The sequence below is a fragment of the Ambystoma mexicanum genome, chromosome 7p, assembly GCF_040938575.1.
Source record: "Ambystoma mexicanum isolate Mex_15411 chromosome 7p, UKY_AmexF1_1, whole genome shotgun sequence".
Taxonomy (NCBI): Eukaryota; Metazoa; Chordata; class Amphibia; order Caudata; family Ambystomatidae; genus Ambystoma; species Ambystoma mexicanum.
Window position 1 is genome coordinate 147749610 of NC_090939.1, and position 23300 is coordinate 147772909.

The window sequence follows — 23300 nt, forward strand, 5'->3', positions numbered from 1 at the left end:
TGCACATGCAGTGCCAAGGACGAGATAGCTCGTCCTTTTCGGCGGGGGGAGGGGACCACCCCAAAAGGTGGGGCAGGACCCCCAATAGATGGGGCAGTAGGGTTTGGGCACCCTGGGGGTAGATTGCCACACTAATGTGGCCATCTGCACCAAGCGAAGTTGGGTAAACAAAAAAAAATAATACAAATTCATAGGCTGCTTTTTAGGGGGGCTGATGGGCACCCTAAATTGGCAGCGAATGATGTACTGCAACGGGGGGGGTGGCCCTCAGCCCCCCCCACCCCAAATGGAGGGCCCCACCTCATGCAACCCTTCCTGGCGGCAGATAGGGGGGGCCCCACCTCTTGGATCCCTCCTTGGGGTCAGATGCCCCTTCCTAGGAGCAGATATCAGCCCCCAGGGAGGGGACAGCCCCCCTCCTTATCTGCCCACGGGGAGGGCTACATTTTGCTGGTGTGACCGTAGGTAACATGTTCTTTGTTTTGTTTACAGCTTTTTCTACCCGAGCAGCTGCAACGTTATGTGAGTACTGTTTTTTATTATTCTATGGTTAGGGCCCACTGTCAGTGGGGTGGGTGAGACTGGGGCTGGATTGTTGGTGGTGTGGGTGGGAATGGCATGTCTGGGCAGATCACCTCCAACTGTCCTGGAGTTGCGGCTGGGCTGCATTACAGCTTTTCCCTTCGGGGAGGTATTGGCACACTGTCGAGACTCCTTGGTGGGGAGAAGCTGTAACGCAGGGCAGCCAGGGCTCCAGCAAAGTCGGCGGTAATATCCCTGGCTTTGGGCACCCTTCTCCCATGTGGGTCTTTGCTGGTGGTTCTGGGTATTGCATTCTGGGCCGATTTGCGTAAGTCAGACCTCTGTGGATTCCCACGGGTGTCCTCTTTTGGGAAATGCATGGGGTTCCCGGTTTTCCTTGCTGACTTCGACACCCTAGGCCCAAATCTGTAGGTTGCCCACATGAACAAAATGGGCAGTGGCGAATGGCTTGGGGTTCCCAGTGGGTTACCCTTTTCCTTTTGCGCCCCCGGTAGGTGCACCCACACATGTGAGGTACCGTTTTCATCGGGACACCTGTGGGAACGCGTGACGGTAGGCCATGTGTTGTTGGGGGCGTGTTTTGATGGGTGCGTCGAGCGAAATGTGCAGAAAAAGTGTTTTTTTCCCGACATTTCGGACTTTGCGGGGCTGTCTGGGTAAAAAATTCTGGGGCGATGTGCGCAAATCATACCTCTGCGGATTCCCACGGGTGTCCTCTTTTCGGAAATGCATGGGGTTCCCTGTTTTCCTCGGTGGCTTGGACACCCGAGGCCCATATCTGTACGTTGTGCCGGTCGGCAGAATGTCTGAGATTTCGCTCTGAAAACAGACTTGGGGTTACTTGTGTTTTAGGCTTTCCCCTTGGCGGCCAGGTAGGTGCACCCACACATGTGAGGTACCGTTTTCATCGGGACACCTGTGGGAACGCGGGACGGTAGGCCATGTGTTGTGTTTGTGTGGTTTTCATAACGTTTTGACCAATTTGCTGGTGCCCTTTGTCTCACAACCCTTTCTTTTCCCAAATGTGACCTACATTTAGTCGCTGCTTTAGCCACCATACACTTTTGTAACCTGCACAAGTCACCTACCCTTGAAAAGGTCTGCCTGTGCTCTTTCAAAAAATGTATGGCTGCAGTTCCTCACCACATTGGTTTTCCCAATTTACACATGCTAAGTGCGTCTGGTCAGGCCATGAGCGTAAAACTCCTGTGTACCATGGCTCAGTGTTTGGCTTGTGGTATTGCTTGTTTTGTAAAAACACTACAAAAATGGTATGCTCTCCTAACTGCAAGAGTCGGGGGAATGTAGCGGAGCATTGCTTTTCTCAAAATTCATAGAAGCCATTGCCGTACCAAGCCAACCATGTCCAACACATACCTTTTTTTTTTCAGTCATTTTCCCGCTTTTCCCCCATTCGATGGCAGTTTCCCCTACCTAGTTGTTGCCTGACCTATGCAAATCACCCCTTCCTAAACTTGGAATTTTGTCTACTTTTCAGAAATATATGCCTTTCTGTCCTCCAATTTGGCTTTCCTGCCCTTTTCTTCCATTCCGTCCATGCATGTCCAATTGGCAAAAATGGCAAAAATCGCCTACCTCTCACAAAACGGTTGATAACCACATCAAAATAATTTTTTTCCATTTCCACTCAACCTGTTCCTGAAAGCCACGACATTGGGGAACTCAGCACAGCAAACCATTTGTTCCTAGCTCTTACAAGGAAAAAACCACAGGCTTCTTTGTACATCATTTTATTGACATTTTTTGAAAAAACCCAAAATGTTCACACTTTTTCCTTATTTTCTCTCACCCCCCTACAGCAACCTGGGATTCCTGTGTGGCGTTACGACCGCCTACACGTGGGAAAAAAAGGAGCCAAATTTGGCCGAGATATCTCATGTAACAAAAAAGTTACAAACCATTGAATGGCCACATACCAAAATCACCAAAAAAGGCCCTGGCACTGGGGAGAAATACCCATGGCACTTAAAGGGTTAAGGCTTTAAAAGCAGAAGTTGATATTGATATTTTATTTGTATTGCACTCGTACACAAAAGTTTCAGAGTGCGACGAGGCAAGCGAGGGGAACAAGGGAGAACAAAACAAAAATCTTACTAGGCCCAATGACATTGATAATGCACAAGTGCATGGGAGAGGGAAAGGGGAACATGCAATGTGCTGAGCAGAGGAATACAAAATAAATAGTAAGTAAATAAATTAAAAAAAGCAACCAATAGTGGTAGTGCAGCTAGCAAGTGGCAAGTGCTAGGTTTAAGGCAACAGACAGGGTGTGACTGATAAGTGCAGGTAAAGGAAGGTGGTGGACTATAGGGTTACAGATACAGAACATAGTGCAAGGGATTGCCAAGAGGCAGTGCTGGTGGGTGGCAGGGTGAGCAGGTAACAGGGCCCGAAAGTCAGAGGGTAACCAGGTGCACAATGCCGAGACAGAGCAGATCAGCAGGGGAGAGGAGGAGCGAAGGCAAAAGCAAAGAGGAAGGTCTTGAGGTGCTTCCGGAACCGGAGATGGTTCTCCTCAAGCTTCAGAACGGCAGGGAGGCTGTTCCAGAGGGAGGCCCCGGCCGAAGACAGATCTACCCCCAGCTTGTTTCTTTGAAAAACAACTGACCCTGAGGGAGTTCGAGGTGGAGGAGCGAAGAGCTCAGAAGTGAAGGTATTCACGGAGGGACAGTTGAAGGTATTTTGGTCCCAGGCCCCAGAAAGCCTTGTGGACAATGCAAAGGGTCTTGAATTTAATCCTTGCAGCCACTGGGAGGCAGTGGAGAGATTTCAGGGCTGGAGAGATACGATCCCAGGGCTTGAGGCCTAGGATAAGTCTTGCAGTCCTGTTCTGGATGAGTTGCATAGGCAGGGAGTAGAAACAGGTAGGTTTAGAAAGAGGCTGTTTCAGTAATCCAACCTAGAGAGAACCAGGGCTTGAGAGACAGTGAGCTTCTGGTGGTAGAAGAGGAAAGGCAGAGTACCTCTGAGGAGGTGCAGTAGGAAGTTTGACTTTTTAGAGACAGATGTGGGCGGAGAAGGAAAACATGGAGTCAAAGATGACTGTTCAGCAAGATTGTGTGAAGCCCGCTGAGGAGTTAAGGGCATCTGACTTCTGCTGTTTGCTGCTGTGCGGTGGGAATAAACATTTCTATTTTCCCTACTGATCTGCTGTCCTGCCGTGAAAGCACCCCCCTGCTGCTGTTTACTTGCCTCCATTATCGGCTGATCTGCGCTCCAACTCGCAAGTCGGCTAGGAGGACCTAGTCGCAGTTTGAAAGCAAGCGCGATCATTACCATCTCTGATCAGCTGATTGCTTCATTTTGAGACCACGCCCACAGGAAGAGGCGTATAAAAATACGACGGCGTAATCCGTGCAGCGTGAAGCCCGCTGAGGAGTTAAGGGTGTCTGACTTCTGCTGTTTGCTGCTTTGTATGGCTGGTTGCGCGGTAAGTGACATCAGTACCATATTACCCTTATACCATATACTCAAACACAGACCGAGTCCTATTATGTTTGAATAATACTCAATAGACCATTGCTAGTATGGACCCTAGCAAGCCCCATTCACGCTTGCGTGAGAAATTAGAAGAATCCCTGGCAAAGGCTCCGAAAGGACCTAACCTAAAAGCCCCACAAATAAATCCTCGGCAGGATTCTTCCGATATTCACACAAAAATAGCTACTTCAACTGTTACACCACGCTCTATTGAGAAGCGAAAAGATTACAAATTACCTACTGCTGCATTTACTACGGACAGAACCTTTCTGCCCTGCTCCACAGAAAATCAGGACCAATTAATATTAAAGTTAACATCAAACCCAGATAATATGAAATTTCCTATAACTAATCCATTTATCCTAGATCCACAGACCTCGCCAATTTCTTCATGTTTGGAAGGCACACGACTCTCCCCGAGCCATAACAGCGCCACATTCGATACCTATTCAAGCCACAACATTTTTCCTGCACAACGGAACAACAGAGCAAACAAACTCCGATGCCCAATCTTACTTCGCAACCCGTTTAAAATACAACGCTCCTTGCTCCCTGGAAACGGGTGTTTACATTACCTCCACAGTGCCAGTTTCAAACTGAAAGTAAACAACCTAAAGAGTATGAGGATCTTCCTTATACGCCAACTCTGCAAGAAAGAGCATGAACAGCTAAACAACAATGGCAAACAATGTACTATCCCCTCCAGAATTCTTACAGGGTCCCACAAACAATTGACAAAACGTGCAGCCCGTCCATCCCTTGACATAACAGAAATAGACACAAACATGGACTTCCAGGAAAGACGAAAAGACATTTTTGGAAATTGTTGTAATAAGAAGGCTAATACAATAACCACTACATCAACACTGATTGTAAATAGGATTTGTAACTTGGACTCAAAAGTCTCTCCTAACCCCAATCAACAACAGAATCTCACAATGGTCGATACTAAACAGACGATGCTGGACACTCCTTTCCAACAAAAAAAAAAAAAAAAAAGCTGATGACCACTGGCCCAGAATCCCCTGAAAGAATTCCAACTACCATGCTTGATCTCCAGAATACGCTAGTAGCCGTTTTATCAGTAGCGATGGTACCATTCCTAAAAATCCAAGAAGCAATGGTTGATGCAACAAAAGACCAAGCTACTTTATTAGTGATGATTATAACCAAACAGACTAACCTGCAAGGCTTCATAGGCACTATCCAAGAACGGCTAGATTACGAAGCCGAAACCACCAGGACTTGGCAAAATCGCCTTGCAGAAATTGCAAGAGTAGACCGCGCTGATAAACAAAATTTGATGGACACAGTAAGAGTAATTACAAGGAAACTCATGGACGACAAAACTAAAAAACTAAAAAACATTCCCAAACAATAATACACTGGATCAATTGATAACACAAATGCAGAAGGAGAAAGAAGTACAAGTAAACATACTTAAAACTGATCAAACCACCCAATACGTATCTGAAGAACATCTTAGCAAATCACTGAATGTACTACCACTATTATGTCCCTTTAATATTGAACCCCCATTATGTACTCCCTATGACATCTTTCATTTAACCAAACAAGGGCATCTGGGAAACCACTCCATTAAAAAAAAAAAAAGGAACCAAAAAAACCTCAGGCAGGTTCTAGAGCCTTCTTGAGGAAGCTCCAGGCAGACCAAAAGCCAACAGTTGCGACCTGTACTCAAAAAGACAAAAAGAAACGCCACTAACAAAATTGATGACGTTCCAAACCAACCAAATCTAGAACGTCCTGAACCAAGATTGCAACCCGAGGAAATAATGCCCATATCAATACAAGGATGTGTAACTCCCCTGTACCAAGAGAATGAACCACATGATGCACTATTAGTTGTGATCAACCAAGAGGCGCCAATCAAACTAACAAACGATAATTCTGACAAATCCACAGGAAATATTGTTCACCTTGATTAATCTTGTGACAAAGTAACAGATCCACAAGATGAATTGTTGATAGTGTTAGATTAATGTTATGAAACTTTATCCGAGACTTCCCAATTGACTTCAACCTATCACAATATATGTCTACCAATATTTCTTTTGTATATTCAATTGTATCAAACGAAGAAACTTGGACTTCGTTTGAAGACAGAAATAACCCTACGCCTACCAATACGAACGTCGTCCAAGGAGAAATACCGCTCATTAGACCAAAATGTGTTGATCCACGCACAACATCAAATGTGTTCAGAGTATCTCTCTCTTGTACTAACCTAAAGCCTAAGGAATCATTGATCATGAACAGATCAAATATTCTACGTCTATTTAATGCTATTCCGCACCTGGCACAAATAAGCTCAAGAGACATCAACGTGTTACATTTCCCCAATAGGAATCGGATGGAAAGAGTTCATATTGATTTCTACAGTCACGAAACTATGCATCAGATCATGACGACAAGTACACAGTTAGCAAGCCTAGGCTTTACAATAGAAGAAATCTTTGTAACAGCTTCTATGGCTTACAAAAAGCTCAACAAATACATTCCATATCATTCCGAAGACAGGAACAAAGTAGAAAGATTTACCACAAAGTCTATCAGCGGAAAATTACCAAATGAGAATGAACAAAAGACTAGTACATTTTCAAATAGAAATACACAGTCAAATTCACAGTTGAGTCACAGGATGCAGGAGCTACGGCGTGACACGAATGATCACTTCCTGAACGAAAGAAATGCAACAAGTGTGGTCAACCTTCAAAGCCCCCAAATGAAGACCTACTTATAAGAACTAACATGTAAAGAGCCTCCAATTATTGGGGCTACGCTATGCTCCTGGAATACTAGAGGCTACACACATCTACTCAATGAAGGTGCTGTCAATATAAAAGAAATTGACATAATTTGTCTCCAGGAAACTTGCCTTTCCGCCGAAGTGATTTGCGAGGGATTCATAACCTACATGAACCCAGCAATTGCCTCACAACAAGGTAGACCCTCATCTGGAATGATGATTTTGACTAAAATAAATCCCAAACATTTCTATTTTCCCTACTGATCTGCTGTCCTGCCGTGAAAGCACCCCCCTGCCATGGAGAATTAACACAAAATAGAAAAACTCCCCTGGACATTAATTGGGAAAGAGAAGACATTACAAAAACAATTATGTCCCTGAATCCATCTCGAGCTCCGGGACCAGACGGCCTTTCTAACTCCAATTTAAAATCAGCCCCAGAAGAATAGGCCACCTTTCTTAGCCAACTCCTTACCTTGATCGAAAAAAACAGAACAAATCCCGACCAGTTGGACCCTAGCAATCTTGATTCCCATCTACAAAACCGGTGATAGAAAAAATCCGGAGAACTATAGACCAATTGCTCTCCTCGATCCATTAGGTAAGTTGTTTGCGGCATATTTGCTAAAAAAACTCAACGCATGGGCAGCGATAAACAAACAAGAAAAGAGACAAACTGGATTCATCAACAAAATAGGAACAAATGTAAATCTTCTGCTCCTAAGCATGATTAAGTACGAAGCTATTGCAAAGAAACAACATGTATACGCGGTGTTCATAGATTTATTTAAAAATGGTGTTTGACTCAGTCAATAGACGAAAACTATGGAAGAAACTAACATCATGGGGCTGCCCCTTATCTATCCTGAATCCAATAAAACAGCTATACTCTAACACTTCTATTCAAGTTAGACTAAATAAAGGCGGAGCAGTAACCAAACCAATTACAACTTGGAATGGCCTGAAACAAGGGTGCCCCCTTGCTGCGTGCCTATATAATTTGTACACATCAGATTTTGTAAGAACAATCCAAGATCCTTCTACCAAATCTCCAAAGATAAACAACGAATCGATACAAACCTTAATATACGCTGACAACATTCTTGTCCTGGATAAAACTGTGAGAGGCCTACAAAAAACCTTAGGCAAAGTCGAAATTTTTATGAAGGAGAATGAGCTGCAAATTAATACTACTAAAACCAAGCTAATGAAATTATCAAATCAAAAAAGCAAGACTCAACAACATCCAATATTACTACTGGAAGGTAAAGAGATAGAAGTGATAAATCCCTCACCAACAGAACAAGAATGGAAAGATCATATTGAGATAAAAGCAAGATCACTCGTAAGCCAAGGCTGTTTCTTCCACCGCAAGTTTGGTACATATTCAGTAAAAATAAACTATTGCCTTATACAAGCAAAAGGTGCTTCCTGTTCTAACCTATGCTAGCGAAACAATTAGCTACGTGGAACTCTGACTGTAGATTTTGTTTGACAGAGAATACTCGGGAGACACTCTTTCACGTAATCATGGTCTGTCCCGCCTTGACAGAAAAAGAAACCTGTTCAAAGACTTTTTCAGAATATCTCAAAAACAGATGAACACACAAGAGCGATGGGCCCATTTACTAAGAGGAAATGATAAACTTTTAATTCTAACAGTCATCAAATTTTGGATAGCGATTCACAACAACTTGTACGAGTATGAATCTGAAATGTAATACTTTTTGTCCTTTCTCCTTTTCTTTCTTATATTTTGTTAAATGTGTATAAAAACCTTAATCAATGAAACTTCAATAATGAAAAGTTTGTCCAATACAAACATATCATTAAATAAAAATAAAAAATAAAGATTGTGTGCAGTACCCTTTGGGAGACTACAGCAACTATGACCTCCTGGCAATAGGAACCCAACATTTGGCATATATCTGTACTACACAGGTTGGTAGTGTGGCTGAGCAGCCAGGCTTACCTCAAGAGGGGTCAATGTGAGCAGTAGAGTGGTTACACAGAGATTCACAATGAAAAGTATTCAAATACATTCTTACCCTTAAGGTTTCTTAAATAAACCATCATTAATTCAACAGTCAGTTATATAAGCCTTCTTCAAAAGGGAGCAAAACATGTAACACTTCAAAATACACTTCAAAACACACTTCAAAACACACTTTGTTTCTCTAAATCAGATGATACCCATTTGGGATGGCACACAGACACTTCCTACACCATCAGGTGACTTAAATAGCTAGGACACTGTGGACATTGATTCATCACTGGTACATTTAGAGCGATACCGGGTTTGGTGTAAAGGTTTAGACAAGTGAATAAAACAGAGGTTAACAAATATGTCATAAAACTGGTAAGTACTTTTTCAACCCTCCAATGCAAAGTAAATGAACCCTTTCCTGGGGGAAAGGTAAAACCATAAAGTGAGAGGTAAGAAGAGTCTTTCAGGGAGCCAGGAGCGCCAATGTTAGTTGAGGAAAGTCTAGGGAGTTGAAGATCTTCTTTGCAGGTACGTAAAAGTCTTGCACAATGTTTTTAGAAAAGTTTGTAGAAATAAAATCACTTGAAGGGCCACAAGCTGGGAGGCTTGTGAGGGGTAAAGCTGTAAGCAACTCTGCAAGGTTAACCAAGACAAGTCTCAACTGAGAACAAATAAGGCTCGACCGCAAGAGGCAAGTCCTCTTAACTTTAGAGTACCTTTGGTTAGAAGAAATGGTTCCAGCTGGCTTCTGTTCCTGTACAGCTCTGCAGATCCTGGTGTTCCTGGGCCTGAGTCGTGGGAACAACAGGGAGGACGTCTGGGGACTCCTGCACTGTAATGGGAAAGTCGGCGGCAGCAATGGGTAAACTCCAATTCAGCTGCACTTCGCGGTTTCAACTCCTTGTGCCTGACAGCAAATCGCAACACCGCAGTTCTCGGATACCACTTCAGACTTTCCTAGGATCTGGGGTCCAGGACTCTGTTGAGGTGGCTCAGGCCTGGTCAGTCCTGCTTCAGGGAAGTCTGGAGGCCCAACTTAAAAGTGATTTGGTGTTCCTCTCGCTGGCACTTTGGTTCCAGCAGCAGCAGCGGAAGTACAGCCAGCTCCGAGAGGATGTCCAAACGAGTTCACTTTGTGGATGATTGGTCCCACCAACCCAAGGGGAGAAGTCGTCCTTGCAGGGCTTCTCTAGTCAAAACGAATTCGGAGCTTCAGCACAGCAACAGGGCTTCACCGGGCAAAGAAATGGTCCAGGAGTTGCAGCAGGCATATCTTCCAAGTTCTTCTGCGGACTCCTTCGTCCAGTGGTCTTCTGCCTTCTGAGCCAAAAAGCCTCGTCTTTAATGCAGGTTTCTCCCATTCATTACAGCCTAGCTGTCAATCATACAGCAGGGTGGCTGTCCTCCAAGGACAGCCAGCCGGCCAATCACTTTTGGGTGCATTCCTGTAACCAAGGGGATTAAGCACAGGGAGTTTTGGGCACCTCCCTCACTTTCTGCCCCTGCCAGACATACTGGAGCCAGAGGCGGGCTTCACTTGTGAACCTGCCAAAGACCAAACTAACAAAGGTACCAAACCTGGTTTGGCGCGCAGAGTAAATCTCAAGAAGGACCTTTCCAACAAGAAATGTGAAAGAAAGACGACCAGGGCCATTTTGAAAAAATGGGCACCCATGGGTGTCTCACTGCAGCTGCAATTGCAGCCCGCTGTAAAACACACAATGGTAGTAAAAAGTAAACCACTGCCACCAGCCATTAATTGTAGAAAGGGTAAAATAAAATTGTTACATGAGAAACTAGACAAAGGGGACACTAAGGAACCCCTCCAGCACCCTCTGGTAAGATAGTGTGTGCTGGGCCTAGAAAGTTACAAAATGCAAGTAAAGTCTATTTCACTTCACTGCTTCTGGAAACAGTAATTTCACCAAGAGAAAATGCAAGTAAAGTCTATTTCACTTCACTGCTCTTGGAAACAGTAATTTCACCAAGAGAAAATGCAAGTAAAGTCAATTTCACTTCACTGCTCTTGGAAACAGTAATTTCACCAAGAGAAGGTATTCAAAACTGTGGGAAATCTAAGAGACTTCCCTGTTCCCTGTGCCACAGCACTGAAGGTGCTGTGTTCAAAATGTAAAGATGATTTCTATGGAGTTTATCAGACTTCAAAGTCAAAAGAGAAACAAAGTACAAATCACAGAAAAATACATGAGAGTGGGAAAAGGGTCTCACTCTCTCCATGTTAGAGCTAAAAAGTCCTAAAGTCCAGCAAAAAAGCTGGGGGTCTCCAAGGTAGAGAGGAATTGGCACATTTCTGAGAATTCTCTCTAACAATGACCCTGAGGTTCTTAGCCTTGCAGGTGGGGGTAGGAGGAGGGCCAAGGGAGAGCAGGCCAGAGAGTGACAGGAAAGGAGGGTGAAGATGTGCCGATATGGAGGATCTCCGTCTTGCTGGTGTTCAGGCAGACATCGTTGGCGGCACACCAATTCCAAATGGCAGGTAGGCAATCGAAGATGAGAGAAGGAGAAGAGGTGGCTGAGGGAAGCCTGAAAATGAGTTGAGTGTCATTCGCATAGCATTGAAAATTAGAGCATAAAATGGCAATGCGCCGGGCAAGGGTTGCCAGGTATTAGTTGAAAAGCCAGATTCAGAGGTTAGACCCCCCCTTGGGGTACACCACAGGTAGAAAGGGAGAGAGATGAAAGGAAGGACCTAAACTGGACTTGGGAGGGTTGATTAGAGAGTAAAGAGGCCAGCCAGGCCAGCGCCTGATCGGTGATACCCAGGTAGTCACAGAGACGGTTGAGCAGTATGGTATGGTTGACCGCATCAAAGGCAGAAGAGAGATCCAGTAGGATGAGGACAGAGGGGATGTTAGTGTCGAAGTTGGAGAGCAGATCTTCACGGATGTTCAGGAGAGCAGTTTCCGTGCTTCTGGCTGCTCTAAAGCCAGACTGATGGTCATGGAGACAACCAACAGAATCAGAGTGAAGGTTAAGCTGCGAGATGGGCAGCTTTTCCAGGAGTTTTCCCAGAAAAGGAGTGATGGAGATTGGGCGATATTTAGCCGGGCAGGAAGGGTCAGCTGTGGGTTTCTTGAGCAGAGGTTTTATAAGAGTGCTTCAGAAGGGAGGTGAAGACTCCTGAGGCAAAGGAGAGGTTGCAGAAATCAGGCAGGGCAGGAGCGAGGGTGTCAAAAGTTCATGTGGATACTTACTAGTCTCTAGGAAGGAAGATACAAGACGGCTTAACCAACGTTGGAGACCTTGTTAAAGGACTCGCTAAAGGGACACAAGCAACGGCTTGAGTTAGAGGTAAGAGGGGGTTGCCCTGCACACCTCTATGTGTACTCCAATTCTCTGCAGCAACTTTCTGGAATGTGCTGGATGCGCCGCAATGTTGCAGCTCTGGACCAGACCTCCGGATTCCTTGGTCTGATGACAAAAGGCAGGACGATGGATGGGAACTCTCAGCAGCAGTCTCGAGGGTGGACCTCTGCCACGGCTTTTATTTACTTTCGGGTCACTCTGCGGTTTTGGCACCTTTTCCGCAGCACCAACAAGGGACGCGATTTGTCCGGTCAATCTTCTTCGGTTCCTGCAGTCCCACAGGCTGCTTAGGGGGTCTAGACGAGTTGGACTGGGTCTCTTGAGTGTCCGTGAGGGCTCAGCAAACATTAGGATGAATTTGGCCTTTCCACGATGATGCACTCTAAATTGGCTGCAGGTCTCCCGATATTGGCGTTCTGCAGCTCTGGAAACTCACAGGACCTTGGTAGATGGTTCAAATCAAAGTTTGTCTTGGGACTGGTTGTTCCCACCAGTCAAAGGGAAGGAGTCGTCCTTTTTGGAGTTCCTCTGTCGCACAGAAAACAGGGTCAAGACAGCAGTGGTTGCTTCACGGTATTGCAAAGCGTCTGTAGGCGTTTCTGGTCGTCTTCTTCGGTTACTTCACCTTCCAGTGGTCGACTTGCTTTTCACTCTATGAGCCTTGCCTTTTATCCAGTTCCAGCGCTCACTTCTCTGCAATCTTCTGCAGCAGTTTACAGAAAGGGGTGCTTGACTGTTCAATCAGGACAGCCAGACCCCGAGTGGGAGCTGTTCCCATTCAGGCACTCTGGCAGACAAAAGACATGGGGTGGAAAACTCCTCCCCCACCTTCCTGTCTGCCCAGACACACTGGAGCCTAGGCGGGGACACCAAAGGTGGTGTGTGCCAATCCCTCAGATTATGAAGTTTTAGGACCAATACTAAGTATCTCTCTATCCTCAAGAACTGTAGTTACTCCAGGATAAAGAAAGGAATCTCAAAGGAGGACCCTAAGGATCCTCAGCAACAATGCCCAAAAGGAGCTGTGTGCTGCAATAGTAAAATACAGATGCCTTTAAGAATTACAGAGGAAAAAAAGACTCCATATGAGAGGTAAAAAAACAGAATGGAGTTTCAAAAGACAGAGCCCACGGTTCGGAATTGAGGGGAGCAGGGACCTTTTTAGCACCTGCTTCTAGCATAGTAGAGCCTGGCTTGCTTGAAACCAACAGCTACAAGGAGCTACTATTGGCTCCCAATACACACTTGTGCCTTCCAAACATGTAAATGTGACATTAACTTTGAGTATTCGAGAATTAATTAGAACACATCTAATACACATTTAAACACAATGGTTCATACAAAATGGACACAATGTTAAAGGAGCATCTCTGGTAGTTCCTGCTTCTGCTGCGGTAGCTCCTGCCTACAGGGTGATGCCCGACACCCAGGAGCTGGTTGTAGTTCCTGCTCATAGAATCTCAATTTCTAACACTGAGAGCCTATAAGAATGAATGAGTGTGTGAGGAGGTCAATGAGGCAATGGAGATAAAAGACAGCCCCATTCTAACTTTCAGACCCAGCACCCAAAATGTTACATCAGCAGGACAGAACAAAACTACATGTCCCATAAACCACCACGGGAAATGGAGACCAGGTGGGGGAAAAGATAAAATGAACAAAGGGAAGCGGTATAGATACTGCCCTGTCATGCGGTACAGTGACAGAGGCCCCCATAGCAGTACAGGTTGGGATGGACAAACAGTGCATGGAGCAGGGTGGAGGAGTGAAGGCAAACTGGCTGCAGGTGTGGGAAGTGGGCAGGAAAGGCGGGTGGAAGCTGAGGGGAGGAGCAAAGTATGAGTTAAAAGAAGCCCCGGGAAACTCATCAGGTGTCTTTCATTACAGCAGCACCCCTGGCCAGAGACCACAGAGAAGTGGAAGGAATCCCCAGGTGATGTACACTGGGCGTACTAGGAGGCTGAAGGCTCGGTACCGCGGAGATCCTTATCAAGAGGCAGACCCTCCGCCAGGAGAGGCTCGAAGAGCGGCAGCGCCGGGAACACTACCGAAGCGGATTCACTGACAAGGAAAGCCTGGCCGTAAACCATTTTTAAAGGACAGTGTTTCCGTGGGTTTACCCTCTCTGTTTGTTTTTCGTTTTTTAAAACCCAATTTGGACAGCTGGCGAAGGAATGGAAAGCTAGTGTCCGGGGAAAGGAATTTGTGTGACCTGATAATTTTGTTTTCAAAGAGGAGCAAAGCTTAAGAGGACATTCATGCGAACTCGGAATTGATTCACCCATTTTCCGAGCAAGCCTGCTGAACCACATTTTGGCATGTTTTGTTGTTTATAATGAGAGGCTTTTTGAAAGTTTAACTCAGCAATTGTCATGATGCCTACCTCCAAGGAGCCAGGTCCGACCCAGCAACCCCAGATGCAGGCATCATTTCCCCCAGGGAAGTGCCAGCGGGCCCAAGCTGGGGCCCTTTGGACACAGTCCTGGCGCCTTAGGCGCCAGGCTCATGTTGGACCCCTGCCCTGGCACCTTAGGCGCCAGGCTCATAAAGCTAGACATGTGTTCAAGTGTTTTAATGTGCACTTACCTGAGGCAGACCATGCTGCTACATCCAGGCCCTCTTGAGGCCTGAATGGAACTACTTTACCTGTGGGACTACTTTCCACCTGGGTGTGGTCGGGGAAGGATACATACCTGATCGGTGGAAGGATACATACCTGGAACTTCTTCCGAAGCTATTTAAACCACACCCGATCAGCAACTCACGCTTCGCGTTGTTCTGCTCCTCGCAGCTGGACGCTCACCGTGTCAGCTCCTGCATCTGGACTTCAGCCACGCCTGTCAGCATCCTGCGTCGCCTGCAAAGGGAGATAAGAGAGAATTGGGGAGAAAGAAGACCTTACCTGCTAAAGCTGCATCACGGAGACATCACACCGACGATCCTGAAAGGGAAGACATCATTTTAAAAGCATTTCGCTTCGATCGCTGCAGCGCTGCATTTCACTCACCTTTCCTGGGCGCCTCCATCTTCAGCAGCGATCTTCCGGATCCGCACCCACTTCCCAGAGCCTAGAGAGAAAAAGACAAGAAAACAAGGTGAGAGAAGGAAGGGAATAGGAAAGGCTCAGTTTCCTTCTAAGACTTACCTGTTGGGTGAATCCCATTTCATTTCGGGTCCTGCCGCTTCCTGGCATTCCGGACCCCGGCCCCTACGGGGAAAAAAGACAAAGACATTGAATGAGCGAATGCAAAGACATTACCTGAACGCTCATCCAGAACTTACCTGTTATTCACTGGAACTGCACGTTTCACTTTGGGTCGGCGCCATATCTCCGGCATGCCGAACCCCGGCCCCTAAGGGGAAAAAGACATAAGCATTAGCGCTTGCTGCAATAAGACAATGAACATTATTATTAAGCTTGAACTTTTGAACTTGCAACAGAACTCATACAGCGCCTCACCTGAATAGTCAAGCTTATTTTGAACTCCCATCAAACCTCAATCCAGTGAAGTAACTGGGTTTCAACGCGCCCCTGCATCAGAAGCAGGATGGAGAACTTATCCTTCCAGACCCTAAGGTGAGACTTCACGGGGAATCGTGGAAGGGTATCGTGGAGGGTTGGAAGGGAGTGGGAGGCTTGAGCATTATTCCGTCAGTAGGTAATACTCCCTTTTCACGCACAGGGGAATATTCCTGCGAGCCAGAAAAGCCAGAGTAGAGGGACCCTTCCTGTCCATCTTCAGAGTCCTGCGCTTCACCATTGAAGAAGCATCAACACTCGAAGCCAGACCTGCGCCTCCGTGGGAATCAGGTGAGCGTCACAGCAATAAATCATTCATTGTGAACCCTGCATTCCGACTACCGTCTACTACTTTACAGAGTGGAAAAAGGCCAACTCATTCAGGATTTCAGAGTCCAGCAGAGAGTGCTCGGAGTCTCACTATTAAAGTGGGTGACGCATAAACATGATAAATCTCCCCAACACTCCTCCCAGGTGATCCTTTCGCAGAACACCCCCCAAAGGTCAGTATCAGGAAGCGTCTGCCTTTCCCTGGCCACCTCGGAGGAGACTTTAGGCAGGGGTTTAGTGAGGGAGCCATAGGATTCATCACACCCACCCTTGAGTGAAGCGTGACTGCTCTGCCATTGCTACTCACGAGTTTGATTGATCTTTCAGTTGGAAGCCTATCTTGCCAGCCCAGAGGGCTGTTGACTAATCGCCCCGACCGGGAGTCTGAAAATTTCGATAGCATTCCACTCCCTGATGCATCATGGCTGTTTTTTTACATTGAGTACCGACCCCCAAACCAAAAAACACAAGGTTGGTAATAATGCTGTTAAAGAAAAGCAAAGTTCAGAATCAACTGTCGGCAACAAAGAAAAGGCCAAGATTAAGGCATTGACACACAGCACCTTTTGTGCAGTGCCCCTGAGAAATCCTTTGGACTTCTCTTAATGTTTAACTACATTTTCTTGGGTGAACTACTGTTCCCAAAAATAGTAAGACGACTCCTGTCTTACTTACCTTTTCTTTTGTGGGTACACTATTTGGAGTGCTGGGGGGTTACATAGTAACAACTTCATCCCACTTCTAATGTAACATTTTGTTATACTAACTTGAATGGCTGGTGGCAGCGGCTTCTTTTTTTACTACCTTGTGCCATGTATCTGCAGGCTGATTGATTCCTCAGCTACAGTACACCACACTCAAGGGTTCCCGGACAGGTTTTAATTGTTGAACACTATTATTGCTGGGAGAATCTGTTTTTCAAAGTACAAGGTATTTTCTCATCTAATTATAACGTTTCCCTCCTTGTAACTCAATATTGCAATGGTGATCACAAGTGTTATTACTGACCTTAAATGAGGTCACATAATGTGCTGGAATATGTATAACATATGAAAAGGTACTCACCTGCTTTATTGCTCTTGTTGAATTGAATTCTAACTTTTGGGATTAATGTTACTAGTAGTGGCTTTTTAAATAGTGTCTAATTATCCTTGTGTATATATAAATAAATATGTATACTATAACTTTATGTGTGTAAGTGTTTACTTGGATACCTGTATTTACTGATTTCAAGGTGGGTTACCTAGTACCAAGAGATACGTCTTGTAAAGTCCCACACCAGTTGGACTCAACAAATGCTTACCTAACAGGAAAGAACGAATGTATGGATGGAACGTTGCATATTTACTTATAAGACTTGGTTCAATGGACAGTGATCAACTTACCATGCTATGCGATACACACTTTTGATAATCCCATCTTCTTCCATATTAAGAGAGATCAGTGAACTTCCACAACACTTGCTAAATATACTGTTCTTTATCAAACATGCAACAGACAAAAGAGACATTGCATGCAAAAAGAAACAAATAAAAGTCAGAATAGCCACTCGGGAACAGTAACTGACCTTGAATAGTGGCCAGTGTATTATTGTTCATCAGAGCTGGGCTTAGAGTGCTCCCTAATGTCCCTGGATTAAGACTGAATAAGGCACCTCTGTGAGTGGAAAAGAATTGAAAACGAAAAAAATGTTTGTATTAATACTTTGTGAACAACAAGGCAGTGCTCATAGCAAAACTGAACTGAGTATGTCATTGGTGGAGAGGAGAAAGAAAATGAAATAAAAATAAAACGGACCACACAAAGATAGATCATTACATTTCTACCATGAAGAAGACATTATACAACTGGCAGATAAGCAGAAATTGGAATTCCTATAAATTAAGCAAGCACATGCATAGTTTGGCAACTAAAATATAATAGTCACTCTGCAGTGTAATTGTGCTTTTGTAACTACACCACTGATCTAACTAAATAAATCCATGAAATAGTACACATTGATACTGAACATCTATGGAAGCATGCACCTAGATCTTAAGATACCAAAGGTAGATGGAAACAAAATAGAAAGGTTTGCCTTTTTCATTAAGATTTCTAGAACTTGGGAGTTTAATTAGGGAACAGTATGGAGAAGCATTCCTTGTACATTTCATAAGAACTGCTGTTCATGTTCTAGCTAAAAATGAATTGTGATGGACGTTCTTGGAAAGTTCCTTTTGTGAGCAGCTCCCATATTACTGCTCTGCTGACCGACCCTTATTGATTAATGCATACATTTCTCCTCTCACAATCTGGAAACTTTTTGTTAAATTTAACCGGTCACATTTCATGGTGGCAGAGCTAGGACCTGGAAACCTGGTCATAAGTCTTACTAAGAATGCTTTATATGAGATCTGAATAAAAGTGTCTTCAAAAATGCAATAGAAGTACACAAATGTTTGGATTATGCTCAGAAAACTGGTGAGTACAATTCTACATCAGTATTTCTAATCTACTTTGTTTTTTCTTCCACTTAGACAACTGACCAAATTGCGATGCTGTTCATCTATTGATATATCTTGCAAGCATGCCCCCTATTGTACAATCAAAAAGGATCAGACAGGATGGCTTTAGACAGCATCAGTTTTTAAAACTTTTTTAAAATTTCCCAGTCCACCCTAGAACAAATCAAACCAGATGCTGGTACTACTGCCGACAGAGACAACTGAATGCTAAAATGCCAAATTGCCAACACGGTACTCAATTAGATGACACTGATTGCACAATAAAGGGATTGGCCTTTTTCTTTATATCATCATCCGTTTTTAGTGTTCTTAAATAAAGGTAGAATCAACCCACTGATCATTACAAATCTGGTTTAAGAATTTGAAAATGTGTGTTTTTTCTTAGTATCCAATAACATGTGGAATTAAAGGATCAGGTAGCTAAACAGCCTTTTAATGTGATGCCCACCTAACATGGCACTGATAATTTTAAAAACAAGGGTCTTGTGTTGTCCCTTTGTTTACAGAAATGAATCCTCAAAGTAAAATCAATGTCCTCACACAAGTGAGAAACTGGGTCCACTCTGCCCCATATCTCCATGGGTAAAGAGACATTGAAGAAGGCCTCACTGAAATCTTCAGATGTGACGACCATTTGTGGTTTATGAATGGACTAGGAAGGTGTATAGGCAGCCTCCTAAAGCTAGCAGGTTGACAAAGCCTCAGGTTGTACAGAAGAGACAGTGTGCACTTTTGTTTCAAATGCTATGTCACCTTTAGCAAGGCTCTGGATAATTAGGAGATCGCTTGTCTGCTGCAAAGACGACTGAGTCACTTCAAAGCAAATTACAGCTGGGTCTTCTCATGGCTTTAATGCTCCACAAAGCTCTGTGTGGCAGTGGACCAGTGTATTTTCAGATAGAATACAGCAAACTGTCTTTGGTTTATTTATAAATTTACTTATAAATACTGTTTTTAGTTGTATTCACTTTTCGAGGCACAAATATAAATGATCATGGTTAACTTATCATTTTCATATATGTTTTTTTCTCACATGCCACATGCATGGTGTAGAGAGGACAGCAAAAATAAAATATTCTCACCCAGCTGCAAACTGTGAAGGTGCTAGGAGGCCTGGGTTAAGTCCCGCTGCGGCAGCCATAGCAGCAAAACTTGTGTTCGCAGGCAGCTGGGTGGCTGCTGCTCCTTGCAGCGCGTTAGCAGTTGCCGTATGCAGGCCGGATGCGGTCACAACCACTTGACTGGAACCAAGATGGGACATCAACGGAGTAGAGGTGGTATGTGTTGTGATGGTCTCTGTGGCACTGGATGCCTCTGCTGTGGAGGCTGAGGCGGAAGGAGAAGGAGTGAGAGATGGTGATGTCAGGACTGAGCACACTGAAGGGGCTGTGGAAATCACAGTTGCAGTGTTGGTGGCGGGTGTTCCTGTTGTGCCTGTAAGAAGAAGCCCAGTTAGTCCCAGGGCACAGATTTGGATGTTTCCAGTTTTGCATTTATGACAACTCTACATTGATTAAATAATCCTCCCGGTAGCATATATGAGCAAATGAAGCAGAGCGCAGACAGATGGACTGAATGAAATGACTGTGCATGTGGCCAAGCATATAATTTCCAAAAGTGTCAGTGCATACACTTTAAAGCAACATTAAAGGAATTTCTGGTTAAAATGGACGGAACTTTCTCAGCACTTTAGCTGTATGTATACATGCTTCAATACATGTTATGTTTTTCTTCTTCTCCACTGTGCTGATTTACATCAGGAGTCAAATTTCTCTCTGTGAAACCCCCCAATTATTTGTCTCGGATGTCCCTCCCCCCTTTACCATCTGAGACTTCACTTGACCATGCTGTTTCCATTCCTGACTACTACCTTAATTATGTTGTATACATTCATCTGAACTCCCTCTGCAACTCTCCTGGGCTCTTTGAGGTTGCATACAATAGCTCCCTACTAACAGTCTTGCAGGACAGATCTGTTTGCAAACACTCACTCGGTTCCCGGTCTACCAATACAGATGTTTTGGACTACAACCTCCATGATCACCACCCATGGACTACAATGGCCAGGGCTAATGCAAGCTATAGGCCAAAACATATAGATAACAGAAGAGCTGTTTGTATAGGCAACAATGTTTTTTGAAAACAAACATTTTTGTTCCATTTTTTACATCATGAAATATCCAAAGACGTTACCAAAGCACTGCCATTAATATGTGAGGGATGCAAAGGCCGCCAGATTAACCACAGTGAGGCTATCCAAGGTTGTGCTGGGGCCTTACACATACCTGACCACTATGAAGATACCCCAAAGGGAAGAGAAGGGATGGTTGTGTGGAATCTGTAACGGCAAATCGCAGCCGTTAGAAACAATGTTACAGCCAGATAAGTACCTATGTCTATTATCCCCATTCTTCTAGCAGTTATTGGCACACCTTAAACGATTCTCATTGACGTTTGCCACGAATTCTAATGGTGCAACATAATACATGTTCACTCAAACGTACCTCTGTTTGGGCTGGTGGCTTAGCCACCTGTGCTGCAAATGTAACTTAAATGAAAGGGTCAGGCAATCCATTTCATTTAAGCCCGCGTTACAATGCTGCTGTTGATTGATGCTGATATGTTTTCTTATTACTACAAGGATTTCTTGGTAAATAGAAGGGTAACAAGCTGTCATTTAATGCCACTGCCAAAACAAACAATGAAAACAAGGTTGCCTTAAATAGAAATGGCTGGTTACTGCAGGACTCAGTTCTGAATAATTTGAGGCATCATACTCAAGAGTCCCCATATAAGGCGAGCTACCATTGTAGTATGGGGTCTACTCGTAAGGCCAGTGTTAGGCAAGATTTCTCTTTTGCAACTTTCCCTCCATAGTTGTTATGGTTCCCAGATTGTTTTGCTTTGTTTTTTAACCTGCTCTGACTTTAAGGGGAAGTAAACCCTTAAACTTCATTTCCCCTCCCTTTTGTACATTTGTTATGGGAAAACTGATCAGTCTTTGACTGTCAAGTACAGTGAAACTAGGTTTCCCTTTCATCTTTTATATTTTTGTAACTTTTGAACCTTGCACACAACATCTTAGAATGCAGTGCAATGGGGATACGTTTGTACACAACACAATGTTTCTGCAGGTTCTTCAGCAGGTTCTTCAGCCAAATTCTTGTTTGACCTTCCCATAGAAGGTCATGCTCTTGCCCAAGAAAGGTGCTGTGTGTACGTGTCGCCCAGGACGTTGGCGGGTCTGTCTGTGGTTCCAGACAGTGTGGGGCATGTTGGGACAGGCTTTTCGAAGTCCAACTAAGGGCTTAGTAAAACCATTCAACCTGAGACAGTACAAGACTCCACTCTTAGTATAAGCCTGTATCACCTGAGTTCCTGGTAGCGTTAACAAAGCAGCCAGGCTTATCTTAGAAGGGAAAGAGGGCTGCAGAATCAGTACAATGAAATTGTATTATACATATGGTCCAAAGAAACACTGACAAACTATGTATTGTAAAAATAAAGGGTGTATTTTATATACAAGCAGACCAAGGAATTCTTGGGTAAGTACGTACTATCATAGATCATATAAACACAGTATAAAAACACAACACTATGGTTTAAATACGCAGATCAAAGCCAGACCTGATTTACAACACCTAACAGTATTTCTAAGTAAATCAGACCTTTGTAGACACATTCAGTATAGGGCACACCTATTCTTGAGGAGTAAAACCATAGATTACTTTTTGATTACTGTCAGTAATACAAGGGTGCTAGACCATGTCAGTTATGTAGTGACACTCAACAAGGAAATCACAGTCAACCAACTTGCAAATATACTTTTCTTAATAGTGGAACACAGATTCAAGGAACAGTATATATACCTCTACTACTTTTGTGATAACACACAGTTATACTAGGCGAGTAACACCTGTTTGGTGTAATATACAATTACAGTAGCTCTTCAGCTCAGTGGAACACGGGCTAACAAACCAGAATACTCTGCACTCATTGTGCATGCACCAGGCAGACCAAGGTCCGCTACACCTAAAGGAACACTTTTCAGGAATGGCACACAGCTATTCTAGGCAGGTAAAATGTTGTAATATTCTATTACAGTTGCTTTTTAAGATCAGAGGAACACAGATTGAGATAAGCAATAACTATTTAATTTGTTTGAGGATGGCACACAGCTAACACAAGGTTAGTAAAACCTGTATACTTTTTGAAAGGGGCTATCCGCAACTTAAAGGTAAGTATAACGGCAAGCAAGACCAAATTGGAGACACTCATACATTTATGCTAACAGGAATAGTAAAGTGAAACAAACAGCATTACCTTTGGGGAAGAGGCACAACTAATTCACAAGTGAGTAACCTAACCCTATATATACTTTCAGAATAGTGCAACACGCATTTAAGATAAGTAAGAACCTTTGTAACTGTGCACTCTGAGTCACCAGTTACAAACCAACTTCTTTTGCAAGTAAGTAGCTTCTGCACACTTGTTATTCTTTTCAAGGCAGAACCCTTTTCTTATCCAGTCCTTCCCTTATTCCATAGCATGAGTTCACTCAGAGGCAGTAGAGGGACCGTAGTGGTCTAGGTGCCAGCTGTAGGCAGGGTTAGATGGGGTTCATTTGCAGGCAAAGAGGAAGACTATTCAAACAAATAAGTATTTCATTTTCAAGTTAGTTGAGGGTCCAGGGACTTTAGAGAAGACACCCTAGGAAGATTCTGCAGTGGGCCTGGGTGAACCGGATAAGTGGCCTCCCAATTACAGAAAAAAAACAAAGCTATACAGAGATCACAAAGGCTTAAGGTAGGTAAAATA

The 23300-nt window shown here is 44.2% G+C and overlaps 1 protein-coding gene across 19 annotated transcripts in view; it reads right to left on the bottom strand.

The window, feature by feature from the left end:
* The window catches only part of POU2F1 (POU class 2 homeobox 1), a 1344877-nt gene that overhangs the window by 74644 nt on the left and 1246933 nt on the right, over window positions 1–23300 (bottom strand). For all 19 annotated transcript variants that reach the window (XM_069635947.1, XM_069635943.1, XM_069635944.1 and 16 more), the window contains 2 exons: window positions 19565–19916; window positions 17546–17634 (listed from right to left, as the gene is read on the bottom strand). In XM_069635947.1, coding sequence (XP_069492048.1) covers window positions 17546–17634; window positions 19565–19916 — 441 coding nt within the window. The remainder of the gene's footprint in view (window positions 1–17545; window positions 17635–19564; window positions 19917–23300) is intronic.